Source organism: Acipenser ruthenus, chromosome 15, assembly GCF_902713425.1.
Source record: "Acipenser ruthenus chromosome 15, fAciRut3.2 maternal haplotype, whole genome shotgun sequence".
NCBI lineage: Eukaryota > Metazoa > Chordata > Actinopteri > Acipenseriformes > Acipenseridae > Acipenser > Acipenser ruthenus.
The window spans coordinates 6,406,960-6,431,865 of record NC_081203.1 but is presented as its reverse complement, the minus strand read 5'-3'; the positions used below and the strand labels follow the sequence as shown (position 1 = coordinate 6,431,865).

General features: G+C 38.5%; 1 protein-coding gene across 2 annotated transcripts in view; it reads right to left on the bottom strand.

Annotated features, from left to right (window-relative positions):
• The window catches only part of LOC117422435 (collagen alpha-1(XXVII) chain B-like), a 154,829-nt gene that overhangs the window by 116,087 nt on the left and 13,836 nt on the right, over window positions 1-24,906 (bottom strand). For both annotated transcript variants that reach the window (XM_058987052.1, XM_058987053.1), the window contains exons 3-4: window positions 17,388-18,742; window positions 6,124-6,177 (exon numbers count right to left, since the gene is read on the bottom strand). In XM_058987052.1, the coding sequence (XP_058843035.1) occupies window positions 6,124-6,177; window positions 17,388-18,742 (1,409 nt within the window). The remainder of the gene's footprint in view (window positions 1-6,123; window positions 6,178-17,387; window positions 18,743-24,906) is intronic.

The window sequence follows — 24,906 nt, the reverse complement described above, 5'->3', positions numbered from 1 at the left end:
AGGATTAATACAGAGTGAAATGCTACCAGCTCCCTGTGTGTTACACAGAAGCAGTTTGTGATACGGTTCTTCCAGCTGATTCTCACTGCTGTGTAGCTTGCACCTCAGCACACAGTGCACAGATCTTTCTTTTTCTTCTCTAAATCCCATCCCCTTTTCCATCAGCAAAACCGCACACAGGACCTTTGAAAAGGAGTTTCTATCAACAGCTAGCGCATATTAGACCCAACCAGTGTAACTGATACAGCATCCAAAATGCTCATTGATCATTGTGTACTACTTGAAGGGGAAGTCAGCAGCTTCTCCAGTAATGAAATAAGTCATTAGCAGTTTTATCAAAACTGTGAATTAATTGATTTAAACCCCCTTAAAAACCTTCACTCAAGGCTAGTTTCATTTTTCGAGCACTTGTAACTGCAGAAAAATAGTAGCTGTATAGTATAAAATATACAATCAACCTCAGTTAACTTGACTGGTGGATAACCTTCGCTTAATTCGACAGGACAGTCTTGGTCCCGAATTTTCTCCATATAAAATATATGCATCCTGTCTTATTTTTTTAATTCAACACCACGCTTTACTCGTAACTCGACACTTATTATTGGTACCAAAGGGATTAAAACTATTAAAAAGACTAGTGGATAACTCGACACTGTCATTTCACGTGACCCCACTCTGACTGGAAACGGATAGTTCATTCATTCCTTCGTAACTACCACGTGGAGCTGGTTACAGTATCAGAGCACTGCACAAGGAATCAGAAATGAAAAATGAGTTCTCATTCAATTAGCTTTAAAGCTCAGGTTATTTTGGGACAACAAGCTTGTCAGCAGAACTTTCAAAGCATGTGTTTTTGCATGCGAAACAATCGACAATGTCTGATTTCTGTGTGAAACTAAGTTGTTTATTATTGTTTTTGTTCACCAAGTTAATTCTTTATAATGTATATTTGTTTTGCTATTTAAGTCGTCAAATTAGACAGTACAAGCCAACAGCTAAAAGTATAAATCAACAGTTTGTGGTTGGATTGAAGGGCAGCAGTGTGGAGTAGTGGTTAGGGCTTTGGACTGGAGGGTCGTGGGTTCAATCCCAGATGGGGGACACTGCTGCTGTACTTTACCTACATTGCTCCAGTAAAAACCCAACTGTATAAATGGGTAATTGTATGTAAAAATAATGTCATATCTTTTAACAATTGTAAGTCACCCTGGATAAGGGCGCCTGCTTAGAAATAAATAAATAAATAAATAAATAAATAAATAAATAAATAAAAATTATTATTATCGTTTTCGTAAAAATAACACTGTAGTTATTTTATTAATTTGGTCACGTTTTATTTTAAGGGCCTTTTTTTAGTCCATTAACTGTTAACAAACAATGTGTACCGATTTCAAGCATATGATCGACTGGGCATTGATCATCCATAGGGCTGTGATGTTTGACTGAGCAGTTTTAAATGGCCTGTTATATATTATTAACAGAAAATAAATAATGTACATTAACATGTTTATTAGCTGTTTGTTAACAGTTAATAAAGAAAAAAACAGCCCTTAAAATAAAGCATGACCATTAATTATTATTATTTCAATCAAACTATACGAATTGTACCGAGTATAGTGTCCAGAAATGTACTGCTGCCCCTTTAAGTAATACAACGTAGCCAGTAGTCGCACAAAGGAAGTAAGGTCAAGAATCGGAAGGATTAGAATCCAATAGTAATAAATAGTCATTAATGTTAACTAATAAACCATGAAATAAAGTTCATGTGAACTGAGACCCACCTGTGCGTACAAATCTTCATTACATGTTTACTAAGAGTAAAGACATTACACCGGGTTTGTACAGTACTGTAATTGATTCATTCACTGCAGTTCTTTCAACTGTTTTCATAAGGGCATTTAACTACAAAATACTATAACACTGTAAACGTGCGAGTTCTGTTACTTATATGCATGTTAATACCATGGCTCATGTGCACCCGTGGTTAACTCGACACCTTGGATAAGTCAACACTAAATTGCATCCTGTGGGGTGTCGAGTTAACCGAGGTTGACTGTACTACCTTGCAACCACCAAGGAAGTGGATTTATTCAATAAACAAACAAACTTACAGTGCATGCGGTGTACACTGCTGCTAAATGATCTGTGTTCTTTCCCTGTTATATAGTGCTATTCAATCAAACACAGTCCTTACGGTACAGTATTTAGCATGTTCACAAATGTGATGGAGGTAAACACGGAGATAACAAATCAAGAAGTTTTTAAGTTAAATTGAGAATTAAGGTTTCGAAAACCCCTGTCCCTCCTCCTCCTCGTGTTTCAACTTAATTAAATCCTTCAGGGAACATCTCAGAAGTGACCACACCTCTGCTGTTGGACTCTTTAGCTGTGGATGCCTGCTTGCTTACCCTGCACTCATTTACAAATGCAACCAGTCATTTCCAATTCACACACCCTAGCAAAATGTTTTGAGGCAATCCGCCCCACCTTTCAGCAGCCCAGGCTTGTAATCTTAAGGCACTTTGCTCCACCCTTCTAATGGAGAGTCACCCAAGCAACACGCACTTCGCAGGAACACACGAAATCAGGCTGCAGCGATCGCATGTTATGCGCAGCACGTGTGCCTTCTATTAAATGAGCCAACTTCCCAATATTTCGGTATGTTTCTCATAACTTTGTCAAGGGAAAGTCAATTTGAAAAAATAAAAAAAAGTGGAGGTACTTAGGCTTTTGATGCCATGGTAACTACAGTCATTTATTTCTATTTAAATCTGTTAATGTGCTTGTGATGTCATTTACTACATAGTTAATGACGTAACAACCTACTATTCCTTTTTATTTAGACCTTCAGGCATCATGGTATTGAGTCAATTTATTTTCCTTTATTCTTCTATATTGTACATTATGTATTTTTGTTTCTGCTAAAACTACAACAGTTGTCTAAAAGATCCTTGTGTAGGATCTATTTATCAAAGGAGTTTCCTGTGTGTGAAACACACCAATAATCCTACCATTAACAAACAGTGCAGGCTGACGTCCGAGCCCTTTTGTACAGACTTGTTTTGCCTTTCAATTGCCCACATGTAATGTAAAACATATCCAAGGTAACTGCAGTCGTACAAATCAACATTTGATAAGAGTGTTTTGGAAACACTGTCTATCATTTTGGACCTGGGCCATTTTTGTGATGGCCATATTGGTTTGAAAAATTTAATAGATATACTAACTTAATGTACTGTGTGTGTCTACTAAATGACTATTATTAAATTAGTCATTTAGACTTTATAAACCATCACTAGCTGCGGCTCCTGTTTCTGGGAATCGATTCCTGATTGGTTAATTGGATGCTTTGTTCTTGAGTGCAGTACTTACTAGTAATAGGTTCAAATGGCAATAGTGGTTGTTGCTTTAAAGTCGTGTGCTTTAAATCAGGGAATATTGTATTGGCATTATTAATTAATGTGAGTTTGACCACCTGTGAATGATTGACTAGCGTTTGAGTATTTGATTTACTCTGCGTCTCAGTATTCTCTTCTGATACAGGCTTGTGTTGGTTACTTCTTGGGGAATTTTCTTCTTTAATATGTGGGTGTCCAGTCTTATGTGTGACAAACCGTTTGATCTTCCTTGTTCTGCGTTTATTCCGTACGAAACATCCTATTGTTGTTTTTGTCAAGCAGGTTTTTTTTGGCCTGCAGCATGTATTTTGTGCTTTGCCTTGTTTTTCGAATTGCCAGCTTGTTTCTCTGGTTCTTGTCCATTCTGTGCCCTGTGGTTAAGCAGACGTTTCTGTTTGGGAGCTGGTAGGTGCTTCACCAAGGACGACATGTGCTGGCATATTCCATAAAACATGTCCACTTAGTTTTATAGACACAGTAACAAGAAATAGTCCAAAAAGAGGTATGCCATGTATGCTTTTTCATATTTCTGAAGGTTGCTACCTGATAGGCCCATGTACAGTAAAATCTCGTCAGTATAATAAATCAGAATATATGTTTGTATTCCTGAGATGTACTGCAGCAAAGCTTTTTAAATCTCATTTATGATCTCCTACTGGTGCTAGTAGTAGCAGCAGCAAGTATAAAGCATACTTGGTACACAGAGTGATGTCGTGGCAAACAGGGCGGCTTCTCTCCGTACAGCTTTGGGGAATGTACCGTATACAAGCTAGACCAATAAAATCAGTTTTGTAAAAATATTGTGAAGATGCTAATGAAATACATTTAGCTTTAAATCAAATTTGAAAATGGTGTTTTGCTGTTTGAGACGTAAAAATAAATAAATAAATAAATATAAAGAGAGATATATATATATATATATATATAAAAAGGAAATTCAAATTGATACATGTTATTTGAGTATTCAAATAACATGTTTTCATTACATTTAAAAAAAACAATGGCAACATTACTTTCCAATATGTAAAAGATAAATCAGTTAATCTTATCTTACAAAGTAGATTTTTAAAAGGGATTACTGATATTGACTCCTTCCAAAAATGCAAATCTTTTTCATAATGGATTTGCTTTAAATAGTGCAGTTGTGGATAAGAACCTCTGGGAGGAGTCTCTCCTATGAATCCTGGTCTAATTCTCATAGGGAAATAACATCATGGGAAACAAATAAACTCCTTCAGGCACATATTTAAAAAGGATCAGTTTTTCATGTTGCTAATATTGAATACTGATTTAGCCAGAGATGGCATTAAAAGCAATCTATCTGAGATTATTGTCAAATACTACTTCACATCCCCTAGTGCAGATATTAAACACGATCAACGGGCTAGGTTCATCGAGAGTAACAGACTTGAATACCAGTGCTAAAGGAAGGGCAGCAAGTGTTATGTCCAAGGCAGTGGCCTTACTGTAGCAGTAAAATAACTAGAGACTTGTAATGGGACTTCAGGAGATCACCTTGACCCTGCCTGTGCTTTTACAGTCTCCACAGTTCTTAAAGCAGGAGCACCACGTAGACAGGCGTTTCGGTTAGTGCCTTCTTCAGTGCAAAGTTTTGCCTCAGAATTTTGTTTTGAAGTTATTGGTAAAACATCACAGAAAAAGCATGTCTAAACTTGATTGGGTCATCCAGCATAAACAATACCCGTCATTTAATTTTTTTTTGTAATTACCTCGGCTTTAACAAACTGTTTCCCCTTAATTGTTTGCTGTTGATTTTTGTTTCTCACTTTGATCCATTCATGCTACTACTCCGATAGATATACTTGGGTTTCCTCTTGAATTTACTCTGTGTTACAGGTAATACTGTATGACCTTACATACACTTTCCATGTGCATTATAATGAATGACTGGTGTCTTATCGGCATCTTTCTTTAATATGGACCACATGTTTAACACCGCATCAGAGACACTTAAGAGACTAGATGATGATATTCCCCTGCCTACTATTTGAATGCCAAGGAGTTGCGGGTATTTTTCACTCCGCTATTGCATATTGAAATCGTGCAGCAGATGGTGTTGGCGTATGTATGGGTTAGGTCTGGGTGTAACCCTTTGCTCTTTCATTTGGTTTGGTTCAGTGGTTAGAGGGATGGACTGAGAGCCAAGAAATCTAGGATTACATCCAAGTTCTGTGTCTGAGTGACAGGGTGGCACCTCTTGGAATAACAGTTTAGTCAGTCAAAAAATACAACAGCAGCAGGTGTCACGATTTAATGGTGGAACACCTGAGCTTGATTCCTACCTATTGCCATGCTTTCTTTGCTAGACAGAGCTGGCAGGTGAATGGCACAGAGAGTAGCAAAATTCAAAATGTCATTTTTTTTTTTTTTTCTGTGTCAGGTGGATGTTGATTACACCAGAGCCAATGTTTCAGTTACTTCTATGGCTAGAGTTTGATCAAAATCGCAAACATGAGTTGAATGCTTTGTAACAAAATGAAAAATGACCTGACCGTTTCACAGTCAACCCTGATGTTATCTTGTGGGTTTTATGCAGAGTCTTTTAAATCATTTAATATCTTTGTATGGTTAATGTTGTTATTTTAAATGATACTCTTGGAACGGACGGATTTGCTGCTGATCAGCGCTGCACTCCCACCCATTGAAGATTAGCTTGTCTCCGGGAGGAGATTTTCCTGGATAAATTAAATAAACACAAACTCACCCGTGGCCCCCTTTTTCCTGGCAGTCCTGGTTTTCCTGGCGGTCCTGAGAGTCCCTAAGAATAAGAAAACACAACAGAAATAATGAATGTGTCTTTGTGGCGTTCTTGCGTGTTGCTCCCGCACTGAAGCAGGCAGACAAGCAGGTGAGAGCCGGAATGGAGGCACGGAGACACAGAAGTGTAGTGAAACACACCAGCACGGCGCTCATGATTTATTAACACACTAGCTGAAGTACCCGCCGTTGCCCAGGGAAATTCAATATTTCAAGCATGACAAATTGAAGAACGGTAGCCTTATGGTTTCCTATAAGTTACCGATCTTGGGTGTCACACAATGCGCTCGGACCCCTTTCCCTTTTTTTTTTTTAACTATTTTTTTGGGGGGGAGGGTTTTGCCATTTTTTTAAATTTGTTCTTTTTATTTATTTTTTTGGTTTTGTGGGTTTCTTTAATTTGACATACATGGTTACTGTAGTGATCCAGCAATGGGGTTACTAAATAAAGTACCCCGGGGGTCAAAGTTTATGATCCAAACACAGCCCTTGACCTTCCCCTGGATGAAAGAGGAGGCCATGCAAAGTTTGGTTGCACTGGCTCCTGCGGGGCTCTGAATGCATAAAGGAACAGACAGACATGAAAAGTTCTAGTATTCAAAATGTCCTAATATTTATTTCTTGCCTGTGTAATATCGTATGATATGTGTTCAACTCTCGATTGTTGTTTCCGCTTAGATTATTTGCCTTGCTTATCGGCCATTTAGAAAAAGAAAAAGAAAAAGGAGATCTTAAGTGAAGTAGGAAAGAATATTAGCGATGCTTTTTAGAGCTGAGAACATTTAACTAAGTATACTTCTATTCCTGGAGGGTAAAGATTACATGCATATTTAGATTAGATTTAAGCAAGCAAAAAAGATATCCTATTAAAAACATGAATACATTTTTTTTTGTTAAACCCTCGCTCTTTAGTTAACATTAAGGAGAGTAACGCTCCTTTAGTGATCTCACCAGATAGTGCAGTGTCCCAAGTTAGGATAAAAAATAACATGCGGGGCCCAAGATAAAGACTTACTTACAATACATGCATGCAGAGAGACACAGTTCAGCATAGCAAGTAGGTCCACTGAGACATTAGATATCATCTCCTTTGTGCTACCCAGTTCTAGTAACATATCTGCATCAACACACAGGACCAGTGGTGTAGTCGAGGGTATTACGCCGGTAAACAGTGTTTCCCCACTTTTAATTTGGGCAATATAGAGTTTACCCACTTCTCATAAAGGGATACAGAGTTCCTGTGATATGCAAATCTTGGGTTAAAGACAAGATATTTTAACGGTGAGCATGTGTGTTGTGTTGCTGCGCCTGAGACGGAGAGCTGAAAGCTGTCAGTCAGACCTGTGACGCGAGCAGGGGGGCGTGGCCACTGGACTGCGTGTTCTGTTTGTGTGTGTGCGTGCGTGCGTGAGTGCATGTTCTGCGATTGGTTGTTATTTTCTGTTAATGTTCTGTTAGGCACACTGGACCTGCAGGGTGCTGTTAGTAATGATGTGCATTTGAGGAGAATTTAGGAATCGGGTTCAAACTGGATATCAGTCATTGGAACCGGGTATTTTGAGTCTGATTGCGGTTCCTAAACCGCAATCAGACTCAAAATAAACTATTTAGAAAAACATGTCCGTATGTCAAATGTGTGAGCAGGGGGGGCCTATAATGTGTGCATTTTGTTTGCCTTGGAGACTCTTCTTGAGTTTGTGCTATTTATAAAACCCAAACAATTCTTCAAACAGTGCTGTCACTGTCCCTGTGGAACTGAGTGCCAGACATGCATTTTAATAGCTTTCATTTTTGCAACTGATGTCCTCCAAACCTAATTAAAAAAAAAGGAGACAATGGTTAACCTAAGTTCCTACCATGCCACTGCCTGGCGTGGGCACCAAACAGGCTTTTATTTACCACTACACCACTATATAGGACATTCCACACTGAGGAAGCGAACAAGTTCTTGGTCTTTTCTACGTCCAAGTTTAACACACGCATAATCTTCTTTAATGTACTAGCAATTCAGAAGCTGAAGCCTTCTGAACTCTAAGGAAAGAAGTAAAAATAAGACTGCTGCCATTGTTCAATACACCACACTTTAAACCCAGTGACCTCTCTTACCCAATGACACCAACATGCAAGGCATTCCAATGAACAAATCCATTCAAAGTAATCTTAGCACACATCTTTATTGAGATTATTCTTCCTGAGCGAGACTATTTAATATGCCATTGTATACATCAACACTCAGGTTTACATGTTGAAAATTAAAGTGTATTTAAAAAGTCCAAAAAAAAAGCCATTCACAGATTCAATTAGCTTATCTGTACTGCAGTGTGCCCTAAAATACCTTCCGTGACTTTTTGGGGCCCACAGCCCCATGTTAAGGAGAATTGTGTATACTCACACACTTGCCAGATGGCTATGCACCAGATTCTCCTAAAACAGGAACCTCTGCAGTGGATAACAGAATCCAAGTTCTTCCCTTTTTATAAGCAAAACGCATACTAAAGATGTGCCAGAACCGATTTCAGATTTTTTATTAAAATTACAGCTTTTGCTCAAATTCAACTTGCTAATTCTTCACTTTCTTAAAAAATGAACAAAACAAAAAAGCCACATCACACTCTACAGCTGTTTAGTGTCACTTAAACTGCTGAAAGCTGCTTAGGCAATAACCAGCAACAAAGTAAAAATACTGTACTGTGCCAGTAACACTTAAGGATTTTAATGAAGACCCCACAAAGATTTGTATACACATGTCACCTACCAGTAAGTCAGTGTTAAAATACTGCAATTGAATGAATTCAGTAATGACTAACTTTTCAGTTTTTGATGAATGTTTCAAACTATAGATTTCACATTGACTTCTTTGCTTAACCACAGAAACCCACATTAAATGTATACATTTGCGTTTTGTACACAAGATTTCTGTTTTCTAGCTTACATTTCCATGGGTCTGGCAGGTTGCAGACTTGATCTATTTAGCACGCCTGTTCCCACACAACCGCACATTAAAAGCCTGATGACAAGTCAGGAAAGCGACAAGGTTACCAAGATATACAATACTCATTCTGAACACTGCAAAACCTACTGTACAAGTCAGGTGACGAGGGTTATGTTTATGACACAGTAGCAGACTATTTGATTTCACTATTCAAACCGCCGGCATATACAGCATTCAGAAACCATTTGGGCCTGGATTAAATTCAAACGATTGTTCTGTCGTAATCAGTCTAGCTATGGCAGCACTATATATATTTCAGGAATTAATGGATTAGCTACTGTGTGCTTCTTATCATGCTTCATGACAGTCACCAATCATAACTGATCTATGGACCCCGAGTAGCCATAGTAATGGCACAGAAAAAAAGCCAGCGTTTTCCTCCTATTGTTGGCTCACTAATCTTTATACTGTAGACTCAGCTCACATTGAGACAACCTGCTGTCAGGCTCTTTCAATTTGGAGAGGGTGTGAAGCTCTCACTCTGCGACCAGCTCTCCATTCCCCTTGGTGGTCACAACAAAGAGATTCACGGTGCATTATTTACATTTAAAATGACAGCTGAAATGCAACATCTTGTTTCCAGGAGGCCTCATGTTTCTGCAGTTTTAAAGCTGGGTGGCCTGGGACAAAGAGGTCAAGTAACAATCTGGCCGAGCTGGGACTGAAAGCCAGGATCGTGCCTCACATTGGTCCAGAACTACTGGAGTCCCTCAATCCTCCCTTTGCTGGGGTGAGTGTACTTTCAGAAGTGTAACTCTGTGCCACTCGCCTGACCAGTAAAACAGGTGTTCTAACTGGAAAGGGAGTCACTGTCCAGCAAAACAACCTGAGGGACTCTGTGGCAGTGTGGCAGGGTGAAAGCTTAATGATTAATTAAGGCTCCAGCCTCAGGTGTACAAAGAGGGTGATCACGGGTGTTAATTGGAGTGATGGTGATGGGGAGGGTTTTGCGTGCTGTGGTGTAAATATATTAAGAAATTATATAGATAATGTAATTAAAAGTGTGCAAAAGCACGTAACCTGTAGCTTCTGTGTCTGAATCCACTTCTAGCACCAACTGTGGCAGGGTAGTGTCAATGGCAATACTGTTACAACCAGGAAGTGCGATTCAGAAGACACAGAAGCTGCAGGTTAAGCGCTTCTGTGCACTTTTAAATTATGGTGGCTAAAACAAACAGGTTAACAAAAAGACTAAATACATTTTTAAACTCCGCGGTTTTAGACCAAGCCGCCACTTTCACAACATACACACGGCTTCACAACTCCCCTCAACACCCACGATAATTTCTTAATATATTTACACCACAGCACACAAAAACCTCCCCTTCACCAACATTAATTCTAACCATCACTCCAACAGACACCCGTGATCACCCTATTTATACACCTATGGCTGGAGCGTTAATCATTAATCATGTATTGAACCTGCCTAAATACTGCTCTACGGCATTGTACCTTCAGATGAAATAAAAGAGATTAGAAATGAAGAGTGGATCTGAACAATGATGTAGAGGTAAGTGAAAATGGTTCTGGAGCGAATAGACGAGTAGATAGATTAAAACATTAGGGCCTACACCTCGAGTACTGGGGCGTACTTAGTGATGAAAACCTGAGTTACACTGAACCAGTATTAGTAACATACTGGAAGTCTCGAACAGTCAAAAACAGTGACCAACAATCCCTGGAATACATTCTAAAAATGTTTAAACGAGCATGGCAATGATTAAAGCACTGAAAATGAAAAGCAATGGTTTAAAAAAGAAACCAGTCATGATTCAGTAAGAATCATTTTTTATTTGTCCTAAAGTTCACCACTCTTTACAGCACATCTATACCTTGCCAGATTTACACCAGCAACCCCATCCTTGAGGACTGGCAAATGCCATCACCTGTACCGTTGGCAGGCTAATCCCTCCCTGTTAACCACTGCGCTCTGAATACACAGACTCAACATAATTGGAGGCTTTAATGGAGCATTATAGTACAGTATACAGTGGCGCCCAACATTGTTTCCAATTTGTGGACCCACTTGATAACCCTAACCCTTGATAACAAGTATTTAATATAAACTATACAAAGTTCCTGTATTTAGGTATTACATCTGTTTTGCAAAGATCAGCCTGTCTGTTTATGTATTGTGTAACATGTAATGCCCTATCCACACTACCTGTATAATATCCAATCAACATGCATAGAAAACACTGGATTGCCTCTCTCTTCATTCACGTTTTCAAGATGTGATGACTGTGCAAGATTTAGGTGGTGTGAATAGGGTACGGGTGAAGTGAAGCAGATTACTGCTTTGGGTGGGGGTGGAAATGGGTGAATGCAGTGAACACATTTGGGCAAATTTTCAAGGACTACCATGGATTTACTGATTGAACATTTAAAAGTTCTGGATGATTGGCTATAGGGCTGAGGCAACCTCCCCCTTTCCCCAAAAACCCTCACAGCCCTCCCGAGCGCCCTCTACTGAGAGAAGCTGGTTTGGCTGGTGATAGCCAGTGTCTGGTTATGCTCAGCAGATGGCTTCAAGACCAGCAGTAACACATTTTGCTGAAATGTTGTAGATCCCCATCTCCTCATATTAACCCATTAGTAATATATGAAAAACTAAAAGTAGTGGAAAAGCTGGCAACCTTTGTGGTAATGACACATTCTAATAGCACCGGCAGTGGCTTTTAGAACTGAGCTGCAACATGCACCCACAAAAGCAGTGCACAAATAATAGGGCCCAGTTCTGAAGGGCAATTTCTAGTACATTTGTGGATTACCTATGATTAGGTTTGCTACTTTTCAATATTAAAATCGGTAAAGCTTGTTAAATGTCGAATTCCCCAAAAATATGAGTGTAGCAGGGCGCTAGTCAGCCCTACTGATTACAAGTGTATTTGTTTATTTTCAGAACGGGGTTCTTCCCTCCGCCCCTGTGCTGTGTTATTTTGTATTTGTTTTGTATTATTATTATTATTATTATTTTCATTATTATTGTTTTTATTATTATTGTTTTGTTATTTATTATTATACGACGGCGAACCGCCGTGTTATTTTATTTATTTGTCGGCATAGCCGTGTTTTGTTTTATATACTGTTTAGTAACGTGGATGGGAAGCCCCATCCACATGGTATTTTAAAACTCGTGCAGAAGGTGGCCATCCCCTGAATTAATTAGGTAATTTAATTTGTTGCTAATCGGGGGATGGTCACCTGTTATAAAAAGCCTGCAGCTCTCCAACTCAGGGTGGGTGTCAGAAGGAGAGAGTGAGCGAGAGGAGTGATGGAGAAACGAGATAAAGAAATTAAACATAGGAACAGTGAAGGCAATCTGCCCAGCCTGACCTGTGTTGCAGTTATTTTGTGTTCGAGAATTGTTTTTGTTTAAATATTTTCTTTTGCTCTGTGAGCAGTGTTTTTGTTAAAACCTTTTATTTTTTTTTGTTATTTTGTTTAATAAAAAAGGCGAGAGCGCCTTGACCTGCAGTACGTCCCTGGTGTCAGTTTGTTTTCGTGCCTGCTTCTGCCGTGACGTCACCACTCAGCCACCCTGTCACAATGAGTTTGACTGAAATAAATTTATATACGATAAACGTCAGTAAAACCACTCGCTATTTTTTTTTTTTTTTACCAAAAATAATCATTTAGAAATCATCTCGTTTGTGTAGTTTTTATACTTGCTGTCTGTCCCGTCTCCGTTCCACTCTGAATGTCTGGGGGTTGCTGTCAGTCATCTCAGTGGTCGTTAGTAAGTAGTTTCACCCTGTTCTGACAGATCTCTTTGACTGAAGCAGTGCTAAAATGATCTCATTTGCCAGCTACAGCGCCTGCCATTCAAAGCGCCTACTTTGATAAGTAATACTGAAGTCCTGCTTTTATTGCCTTTTTATCTTTGTAAAATACTAAATTTCCATCTGTTTGATGCATGATACAAATAAATAGATGACGTGGTTGACTTTTTTTTTTTTTTTTTTTTTAACCTCAAGTGAAAAGGTACTGCAGTCAAGTTGATCAGATATCGCATTGCTTTTGATTAGTGGATCAGTAAAAGGCCAAAGCCAGAACGTTCTATTCAGACTAGGAGTTCCCACAATAGGACTATTGTAACAAGTGACAGAAATCCAACCACCGACCCTTTTAACTTTTATGAGCATACTCAAAAAATAATTTACTGTCGTTTCTTTCTTCTCTTTGAGTGAAGTCCCATGATAGCACTCACTGTCAATCATTTTTTTTATTCTATGCTAGATTCAACAAATGAAGCGCTAGGCCATTCAAAAGTGTATGAGGTGTCGTTTAACCCTTAAAAAAGGTACAAGAGATATACATGTCCCACAAATAAAATGCTAACTTTATGTTTGCAACGAGGTGCACAAAACAGTGTTTAAAATTTACTGACAGTTTCCGCGTGACACTTGAGTCACTCTGAAATGTATTTTAGGAAGAAATCATTTGAACAACCACTTAATTCCTTGTGTAACTTAAGAGGTGAATGATAGCAGGGGTGAATGATAGAAAACAGCAACGCACCACTGAGGTTCTGTTTAAATTATGTTACAATGAAAAAACCCTCTCAGTTTAAGGACACAACTGAGGCATTTAACCTGAAGACCCTCATACTTTCCCCACTGCCCCATTCCAGAAAGCTACAGTATGTGGGATATTTCACAGGCACACATCACCAGTGGAAGAATGGACCCTATTGAAGAGTTCACAGATACCCTTAAGGAAGTCAGGCCTTGTACTGCAGGGGAGATTAGCCCAGTGCTTGTTTATTTATGTTAAATATTTATCCTGGAAAGCCAGGCTGAGACCCATCTGCTTGTTTTCTGGTGTGGTCATGGTTGTAAAAGACAGGAAACTGGAATGTTTAACAAAAAGACAGTAACAAACAGACATGACCTGCAGGTAAAGTTAAACTGGAGGTCAGTCTTTATACTGTGCTTGTATTCTGCTTTCTGTGACAAGGCTGGAGTGACGTGGCTGCAATTCTGCATCTACCCAAATACTGTCTTAACTTTAAGGCCACCTTTAATTCCCTATTTTTTATTCAGTTGTATGGAAAATTAATTACAGTGCTGGTACATTTTTCAGCATTTTCATCCAGCACATTTATGCTGCAGAATTAATCACATTTGAGCTACTGTCTGTGTAAATCGCATGCCTTCAGCCTCCCACTGTATCTGTACTAGACCCAATTTGTATCTGTACTAGACCCACAGCAGCTTCCATTTAAAAACATTGATGTTTGGTCTGTGTTAATTACAAGCAGGGTCACGCCTCTCTTCCATTTCCACAAAGCCACACTACAATCTGGGAGAATGCTAGGTTCTAATCGGAGTTCCTAATTACAGAGGAAGAAAATAACTATGCTTGGATATTTAAATAGAGGGATCTACACATGACAAGCTTAGATGTGTATTACAACTCAGTATAGCACACACCTCAACAATTAAAAAACCCTTTAAAACAAGGGCTAACGGACCCAGCCACATCCACCTAATATAGGAGTGGCAAAATAATGGGACGTAAAACAAGACTGTACCTTGTTTGCTGGTGATACAGCCTCTACAGAAAAATAAAATGTGTACATCTACATATGTGCAGTGGCACAAAAAAGTATTTACCTTGCGGCCTAAAAGTAACTTTCAGTTCAAGCTATTTAATCCAACTCAAAACACAACATTAACACACCTTTTTTATTTTCTTCTTTGTATTAATTCAGGAAACACAACCAAGACTATAATTCTTGTTATTGATTTATACAAATTCATAAACAATTTTTTTTGTTTATAAAAGTTTTGTTTATAAAAATATATATATTATAGTTTAAACAAAATAAGTTACATTTTTGTGATCCAACATTTCTGAATTTCAAATTTCGTCTACTCTTCTGTTCAAATTAATAATACAAAAAAATAATCTTAAATATATGAAACAGCCTGATTGTTTTTCCATGTAAATGTTATGAAGAGGAGCTGTAATAATGGAGCAAGCTGACAAAAGTCTCCATTAACATGTAGCTGCAGTAAATTGTAGACATGTGGTCTGGTCTGGATAGCTACCAAATGCTTGTTAAATGTTTTCCCATACTTGCAAAACAGCTTTTTCCTATTGTGAGTAACTAATGTGAAGCTACTCAGTCAATACCATGACACACAGAACACCTGTCATTACAAATTAATTAATTTAGCGCTATGAACCGGTAAGTCGTGTAGACATGTAGGAATTTAAGCAATCCAAACTTTATTTTCAAACTATTTGGAAACGTGTATTTGGTTTCATAGTCATCTTGGAAAATGTTGCCTTTTCGTCTTAGATTAATAATAATTCTTGGTTCGGTTTTCGGAGATTTCTTCACCTCTTAATGAGAAAAGAATCGCTCGCTCCAAAAGAAAAGTGGCCTTTGTTATTATCATAAGCCTATTTTGACAGTTGGAAGTTAAATGGTTAAATGTTTGCTGCTCCTTTATTCATCTTGACCCTTGACCTTGCTTTCAAAGTGCTGCATTATTCCCCTGCTTTCATTCTCTCATGAAAAAGAAATCTGGCATTTAAGTGTGAGGCACTCACACAGGCAGCACAAGAGCTTACAAAGTTACGACGTGTACGGAAATATTTCAGAGAGCGAGGTAAAAAGGGAATTCTGGGGCAAAACTCTGTTACTAATTCAGCTGCAAATGTCTTCATTTGTGTAAAAAGTCAAGTAATAACAAATAAACTACATTTTGGTAAGTTATTCAGTTACCAGTACTACAGTGGGTTATTAGACATGAACATGGCAATACTGTAATACTTCCACTTAGCACGCCAACTAGTCCGTGTCTTTGCAATCGGAGAAACCTTTTAAAATTAAATATACCAGCTAGTGAAACAATGGCGTAGTTTATCTTTTTACACTGTTCTGTTTCACAACAATTCTTTGGCATGTCTGTGTGGATTCTACAGTATGTGTTATGGGGTCAAAAGCAGAATTTGGTGAAGCCCATTCTAAAATAGCACTCATCCTGACAGAATACTTTTGAATATTGGGTCACGCTTTATTTTATTTTTTATTAATTTAATAGTCGCCAATTGATTTTACCCCGTTTTTCTCCGAATTTGAAATATCCAATTATTTTTATTTTTTTTAGGATCAGCTCACCACTACCACGCCTGCGCTGGAGCGGCGAAGACAAACACACGCTGTCCTCCAAAACGTGTGCCGTCAGCCGACCTCTTCTTTTCACTCTGCAGGCCCGTCATGCAGCCAACCCAGAGCTACAGCATCAGAGGACAACGTAGCTCTGGGCAGCTTACAGGCAAGCCTGCAGGCGCCTGGCCAGTCTACAGGGGTCGCTGGTGTGCGGTGAGCCGAGGACACCCTGGCCGACCTAAGCCCTCCTCTCCCGGGCGGCGCTCGGCCAATTGTACGCCGCCTCCTGGGAACTACCGTCCACGGTCGGCAGTGGAATAGACTGGACTCAAACCAGCAACCTCCAGGTTATAGGGCGCATCCTGCACTCCATGCGGTGCGCCTTTACCAGATGCGCCACTTGGGAGCCCCCTGGTGACACTATTTTAAGGGCTGATTTTTTAGTTTATTAACTGTTAACAAACATTGTTCATTTTTGGCTAAGAAAATAAAAAACACACCACACACAAATATATTTGACACACACAAATATACAATGGTGTTCCACTAGCTTAATTATTAAAACCAAAAAAAAAAAATATGTGGAGGGGAAAGGCTAGCTAGCATTCCACAGCAGGAGGGTATACAGAGGTCAGGCTGTATGAAGAGATATTCCAAATGGATCAGAATTATAATTACTCATCTTTTCATTTCACCAATACATAATTCTGCCCTTTCTAGGAAAAAGTGAAGATGATCCAGCTTTGCGCAGACATTTGGCCAGTCTCTTGGAGTTCTATTCGCATGTAAAAAACAGTATTTCAACCTTGGACCAGCCTTTAGCAATGCAGACCAACACTATCTACAGAGCGGACTATTGGAAATCTATTATCCAAACAGGCACCAATAATCACAGATCCGAATAAAGGACGGTTCTTATTTTTAATCCAGGCAAAACAGGCAGTAGTTTCAGTCCTGCATTGTGGCCTTGTTACTTTCATGATGACGGTCAATTATCCAGAGAATCAACTAACCTACTACAGTAACACCCTCCATTAGTCTGATTACTTGACATATTTTTGCATTTTAAAAGAAATAGTAGTTTGCTTACCGGTGGTCCTGGTTCCCCTTTCAGTCCTGGAGGTCCAATCAGAAGAGAGTATGGAGTTGGGTCCAAGTCGTAGGTTTGGAAGCTGTCAGTGGCAGCGGGAGTGATGGGAACAAAGGATGTGGTGGGTTTGGTTTGGTAGCGTGGAGTCGTCACTTTTGGCTCAGGTTTCTTTTTCGGCGGAGGCTGTTTCTTTGGGAGTTCTGTCCGACTGCCCGATCCCGACGCGGGGGTTTGGAGTTCCAGTTTCTTTTTCGTTGGTTTCAGTGTGGAGGGAGTGGCAGCGCCACCGTTTTTTGGTTTCTTTTTGCTGTCTGGTCCCGTGGTGGTTTTACTGGGAAGGCCTTGCCCCGTTCGGGAGACTTGCTTTGGTGCTGCACCGGGAGTTTTTACGGGAACCAATTTAGAGGAAACACTGCTGGTCCTGAGAGGCATTGTGACAGTTTGGGTCCTGGCTTGTTGGGAGTTTTGTAGTCCTGTCCTTAAAGTTACAGTTGGGGCAGTAGCTTGTAGGGGTGGGGCATTGGTACCTGGATGCGGGGTTGGTAAAAAATCCTGTGCAGTGGAGGGTGCTGTCAACTTATTAGTTTGTGGTAGCAATCTAACAGGAGCCCCAGTATTATCTAAAGGGAGGGTAATATTGAAACCCTTTTTGGTTATCTCAGTTTGGGATAGATGGGTGTTGAAGGTAACAGTGACATTTGGATCTCTAGTTATCAGGGGAATGAGAGGAAGAAGGTTAGGCCGATAGGTATCCGCTTGCCTGCACTGTTTTTTTATGTACTTACAATAATTATGAGCTGCCTTGGCCGAAGGATAAATATCAAACTGGCAAATGGCACCTTCAAATTGAACAGAATGTTGGTTCATTTTCCCTAACAGGAAAGATCCTTCAGGATCTAGAGTCTCTTCTTTTTTAAAATGCAAATCTGCATGTACACGTTGCTTCCCACAAGAAGTATATAAAGTGACCTTTTGGCCTCTGATGTCAATGGCCAGATTGTGCCACTGGCCATCGTGAACGTCATAATCAAAATATACAGATTTCTTATGACCTAAATATACTATAATTTTACCAGGTATAAACTGCACCCCCAGCTGCAGTTTCTTCTTTTTAGTTTTAACAGTAAATAAAAAAGCATTGTTAATACGATGGGAGCAAAGGCTCAGTATCAAAGCAAAGTTCGTGCCGAAAGCAGCTGGAATGATTGTGGGGACTGGCGCCTCGATCCGCGCACGCTGGGTGAAGATGACGCCAGATTTGAAAGGAATGACCCCCTGAGGAACCGAACGGGACGTTGCTGAAGGCGTTTGTGCTTTCTTTCCTGCAAGGCCCAGCCTTTGGAGGATGTCCACATCTACAAAAAGAAGTCCAATATTAAAAAAAAAAACATATTTGGAATGTCTATTACAGGAGAATAACATGTGACATGTCATTGTAAAACGTTGGACACGGACCATGCAATAAAGTTGGTGTTTGAAATTTGACCATTTGTGCGACAATCAATAATTTACAATTGCAAGAGGGACCATTTTTGTGAGAACATTTTTTATTCTACTTGAACAGAATTCAGTTTGGTTAAAAGCTTTTCCTCGCTGGTCCAGTTAAAGGAAGTGAAAATGAAAAACTGTGCAGTATGCAAAAAATTAATTAATTGGCATTCTGTACCAGTATTTCAAAGGAACCCGATTAGGTTACTGATCAGTGCATACATCCTCATTTTTAACATTGTCACAAGTATGCTTTTCGACATGTTTGTTTTATGTTTGCATGATTCCTATAACATGTGTTTCAGACCTTATAATTGCATTAACCGCAACAATATTTCACATTTACTAAAAAGGGATGGGTTTCAGATCTTAAAATAGCATAAACCGCCACTAAAAAGGGGTGCAGTGGAACTCTTCCAAGCAGAGTGCCCTCCCCAAGGCTTTGCAGTCTCCTGCAAAGAATCATCCTGTAAATGTTATTTTTATTTGACAAGAAGTCATCTTTTCTTACCAATAAAAGCCAAGGGCTATTATCTCATCAAAAGACTTTTATAGCAAGGAAAAGAGAGATGTCATAGTGCATTTCAAAATGATCTCTTAGCACAGTTAGATAATTAACCATCATGTATGACTCTACCACTGCTGATTGGGGGAGCAATGGAAACAAAAGCAGATTATCACAATGTTTTTTCATAATACACTTTTCAGTTCCTGTCATACAAGAAAGGATTTCTAGTTCTCTAGGAATATGTGAAAAATCTACTTAAACTGCCAATGAATGTTAATGTGATTCATATAAAATGTTGGTTCTTTCTTTTATGGTACAGCCATTCAAATAAATAAATAAATAAATAAATAAATAAAATAAAATCAATGTTATTCCTGGATTTTTGTGTCTTTGTGGTATAACTAAACCTTTGTCTACTTGACGTGTTTTCAAAACGATGTAGTGTTCATAATCAAGGATGAAATATGACTTCACCAAGTGCCGAACCCTTAGTCGTCTCAAAGACTTTTATCTGTCATTTCTTCCCCCTCACACCCATGCTAACGTCAAAGAGGACACATCTTTATTCAATGTAAATCTAGCTGAGCTCTTAAGAGAGGGTCTCTGTACAAAAAACAAAGGGAAGACATTCCTTCCTGATCTATGATTGTAGTACATTTTAACATGAATTGGGACATGATCAGGGTAGCGGGGTCAGATGTATCTGTATTGGCCATCTTCATTTATATACTGGGATTTACTTTACCTAAAAATTTTACAGCAATCTTAATTAGGAACATGCAGCTTTGGTTAGGTTTACAGAACACCTCATAACAAAGTTTAGGCGATACAAACCAAGACAGATAGCTATGTTAGATCCAGTATAATCCAGACCTTGAAGGTACGAAAGGCATACTCGGTGATGTTGTAGGGAGCAACCAATAGATATTTAGATAATGACATCAGAGTGGTATTATATGGAAGGGTGAAACTTTTAAATTATTATAATACAGTACGTTTAGGTGACAAGGAGGAGAATGGACGGTACTTGACATGCAATATCGTGAACAAAAGACATGAAAAGTTCAGGACAGTACAAGGTAGAAGGTATATCGTTTTGTTCTGCATTCAATGGTGTAAGGTAACCTATACAGTATAAATGTCTATGTTCAAGTTTATTAAAAACATATTGGAATATATATATATAGTGTTACGAATACGGCTTAAAACCTAGTAAAGCTTGCATCAAAATCTCGTTATGAAGCCCCTTTTTTACTTGAGGGAATAAACAACATTGAATCTACAGAGACACATATTTGTTGCCAACAACTCTTGGCAGCAAATTTTATATGTCATCTTGGGAAATATGTCATCAGCATCTGATGGTCCTGAAATGGATGTGTCTAGCTGAAGAACAATAAAATAAAAATGTAGGTGATATATATTTAGCTAGTCACTAGAGTACTATTTACACTTTAATCTCATGCCCAACATACATAGAACAGAGCAGTCAAGGGATTCAGTCTAAAACCGAGAGACAAGGTGAAGAGCATGAGGGTCTTTAATTCCTTTAACAGATGGGTTTCAGCTTTCAAGAATATTGAAAAACAAAATGCTATATTTTAGTCCAGGAATTTAAGTTCTTAAACTGGGACAGTATGGAAATATTGTGAATAACTTCCAACTTCCAAGCTACGGGGAAACTTTAGGGTTTTTATTTTCACTTTTGATCCAATATCATATTAAAAGTGAATGCAGAGACTCATAGTGACATTCACAGTGGAATCTTTTACTTTCAAAAACTTGTTTTGTGAATAAATGATCTTATTGCCTTTGTAATTTCATTTCTACACAAGTATTATTATTACATTACACAGTAGCAATTCAATAATATCAAATTCTGATATTTAATTTTATTGCTGATTACTGCTGCGAATCTAGTCCCTTTTCTGCCTAAGAAACGGGCCCTTCCTGTATGAAAACATTACATATTTCAATATTTCTATTTATTAAATGGTTACTTCATAGAACCTATTTTTTTTCCAAAATATTTAATTTCTTACCGTTTAGTATGCCATGGTATGCCTGCTTGGATCATTAGTGTGCCGTGATTAATAGATACTAGTTTTTTTTTTCAGCCACTTTCTACTATTAAACTATTACTATTAAAAGGTGATGACATTTGTTAAATATCCTATCTTTTGACTGTGCAATAAATGAAGCCCACAAATCAGCTTTTCTGAGTTTTTTTTAGAATCTGCCCTGATTGCAGAAACAGGAATTCCCTCCTGAAGTAGTTATTAAGTCTGGTAAAATAGTAATCCATGTAGGAAACCCCTTTAAAAAGTTTCTCCTAATAGTTGTATTTCCAAATCCCTCCTTTAACATGCTGTAATGGGCATCACTTTAAACGGAAAGGAACCTGTGAAACGTTTTAATTGCATGATAACATTTCTTACCTATTCAGTACCAATCAATGATCATGAGAAAGCATCTAACAATCTAAATTTTATAAAGGCTAATTTCTTTGATGATCTTGGCTGGAGTTTATTTTTGAGTTAACAGTATATGCCGAGACATGGATCAAGGTGTAATACAATTAAATCATATTCCTTTTCTGATTCAATGAAATAGTCACTTCTTTACTTCCTTAATAAAAAGCATAAGCATTAGCCTATGAAAAATACGCAGAGATGTTTTCAGATTGCCAGGAGACGCTTTCTCATTACCATTGACTGGTACTGAAAAACTGCAGCGACGACAGGGCAAGAAATGTCTTTATATTAACACGTTTAACAGGTTCCTTTCTGCTTTAAGTTATACATGTCAGCTTAACACATGTTAAAAAAGGAAATACAACTATTTGGAGAAACTTAAATGTATACTTAAAATAAATAAAACATGTTCTGAAACTTTTAAATAATTTTACAACATGACACTCACAAATGTGAAAATAACTAGTTCATAAATTATTTAGAATTATTCACGGACATATGTTTCTTAGAGGGTAGCTGTGGTGAACTGAAAGTGAATATAGACTTATTTCAATAGAAAATATGTTTCCAAAGACTTGGGTCATATTTTACAGCCCCTCCTATTGTTGTGATGCACAAAGTGTTCAACACACGAAGCAGTTGTTTGCATACAGATGAAGAGTGAAGAGTATAATTCCAACACAATACAATGGTACCTGTAATATGAGCCGTTATTGTTAGCACAGTAATCTAACCTCTTCAGACAGCCAGAGTGATGATTCAGACGAGGATAGCCACCAGTTCGTTTTAGTAACATTCAGTGGATAAACCTGCCGCAATTCTCTGAGATTGGTTGTAAATATAAACGTCGACTGTTCAGTAATTCTCCAGATTTGCATGTTGTTGTACAGCCGCTTTTTAATGCTACTGGTCATCCAACCTTCCCAAGTGTCACTGTACTGAATACGATAGATATGGTAGTAACACAGCAGCCTGCATGAATATACAATATTCTGTTACCGGCGTGAAGACGCTCTTGGGGGGGATCACCTTATGTAAACCGTAGACAGCATATAAAGAATAATTTTTTTTTTTTATTATTTAAAGTCTTGGAAGTCAGGAGAACAGTCTTTCTGTGCTTGAAATGAAAGGAAATGAACATTTAAAATAATTTATATTTAGGTAAAAAAAACAAACAGTAGGGATCACGACCATTGGAAACTGAAATTAAACTTTAAAAAGCTGTATATTCAGTATGTGTAACCCTGATTATGCCAGTGCTGATTAAATGACAGATATGAATTGTGAACAGGACTCCAAATCACGGGCTGTGTGCAAATGTGTGTTGGGGACAATAAAAGCATTTACGGTTAGAAAAAGCTGTTTGTTTCAACAAGTGTTGTGATAAAGGTGATATGAGGTTTCCAAGGAAGTTATACATTGGTTATAAAATGCATCAGACTTGGAAACACTAGGAATAATAAATTTGTAGTGAAGTGACCTATACGAGCTCTAAAGGTGAACGCTTTGAATGGAGGAGTTTTACAGCTATTACTAAAACACACTGCGGAAACCGACACTTATTCCTAATCTGAAACCCCACTCCTGGTAATGCTTAGCAGCACCAGGCTTTTTCCAGGCAGTCTCCTTTGTTTGGCACACTTACTGCTTTCCTGTACGGTCAGTGAATCATAAACTGTGGAAAATTATTGTTCCTATTGCGGAGGTACAGCAGTTACATTTGACACATATCACCGGTAATGAGCAGTGACCTGGCCAATTAGACAGGCATGCTTTTAGTGACTTCTTACTGTATGCCCGGATGTGCTGCCAATGATAAATCACATCAAAAACGCTGTTAAAGCAAAAACATCAGCTCCAGATTAGATGGATCACCGCAACATTTGCAAATGAGCTACTGTGTTACAAGGGAGGCCTTCAGCACAAGGCAATACCTCCAGCTACAGTTCCTTCTTTAGCAGCAGTGGTTAGGATGGCACTACACTATAGTAATAGATGACCATCAATCTCAGTTTGTTCTGATTGATAATGTTTTTCAGGTTACGGGTGATTACCAGGTCCCTGGAATGCAGAGAGGTACAGACATGCGTATTTTAGACTGTGTACGGTAATTCCAGAGGCAGAGCAGTGTGTACCAGGCTGGGTAATATGCCTCAAACGGTTAAGCCTTTCCAAGTGACCAGCTGATTTAAAATGTCAAAGGGCAGCTTCTATAACTTCAGAAACATGGTAGCAATGGGGTCTTGAAAATCAAATAGTAGAATACATATAAGAATAAAGGGAGCAAGAGTATTGTAATATTTCGTCCACTGAATGAAGTGCAAGTCACTATTCTTGATTGAATGGTAGGAGGTGTTCAGGTCAGGATGGAGGCGCTTCCACTTGTCGAGTGTCATTGAACTTTAAATTCACAAGAGGAATGATTGTGGGTAAAGAAGAAAAGCAAATCTGGTTGAAATAATTCCAGGAGAGTAACTATAAACCGCGTTAAAACAGAAAACAGACTGAAAAGGGAAAATTAAACAATGCTCAAGAGGGTAGTCCATCTTCCTCTGTTTGAAGTGCTGGCAAAATGATTTAATTTTTTTTATATATAAAGACTTTTGGCATTGGGGAGATAATGGGAGTCCAGACCTTTAAGGCTAACCACAGAAACGTCGTTCTAAATCTTTTTTTCCCTCTTACATTCTTAGTTAGTTATACTGGCCACTGCAACTTCTTTATACAACATCTGTGGCAATATAATTTATTTGATTAAACATACAAAAGGGGATATGGGTGTTTCAAAGAGTATACATTTTCCATATTTCAATAGTCGTCTCCTGAAGTCTCAAGCACGGCTTTATCAGCAATTCAAATTAAAACAAATCAGTTAGCAACTTCGGTGAAACTATTTTCTCCCAATTTGGAATGGCCAATTATTTTATCATGCTCAGCTCACCGCTACCACCCCTGCGCTGACTCGGGAGGGCGAAGACGAACACACGCTGTCCTCCGAAGTGTGTGCCATCAGCCGACAGCTTTTTTTCACAATGCAGACTCACCATGC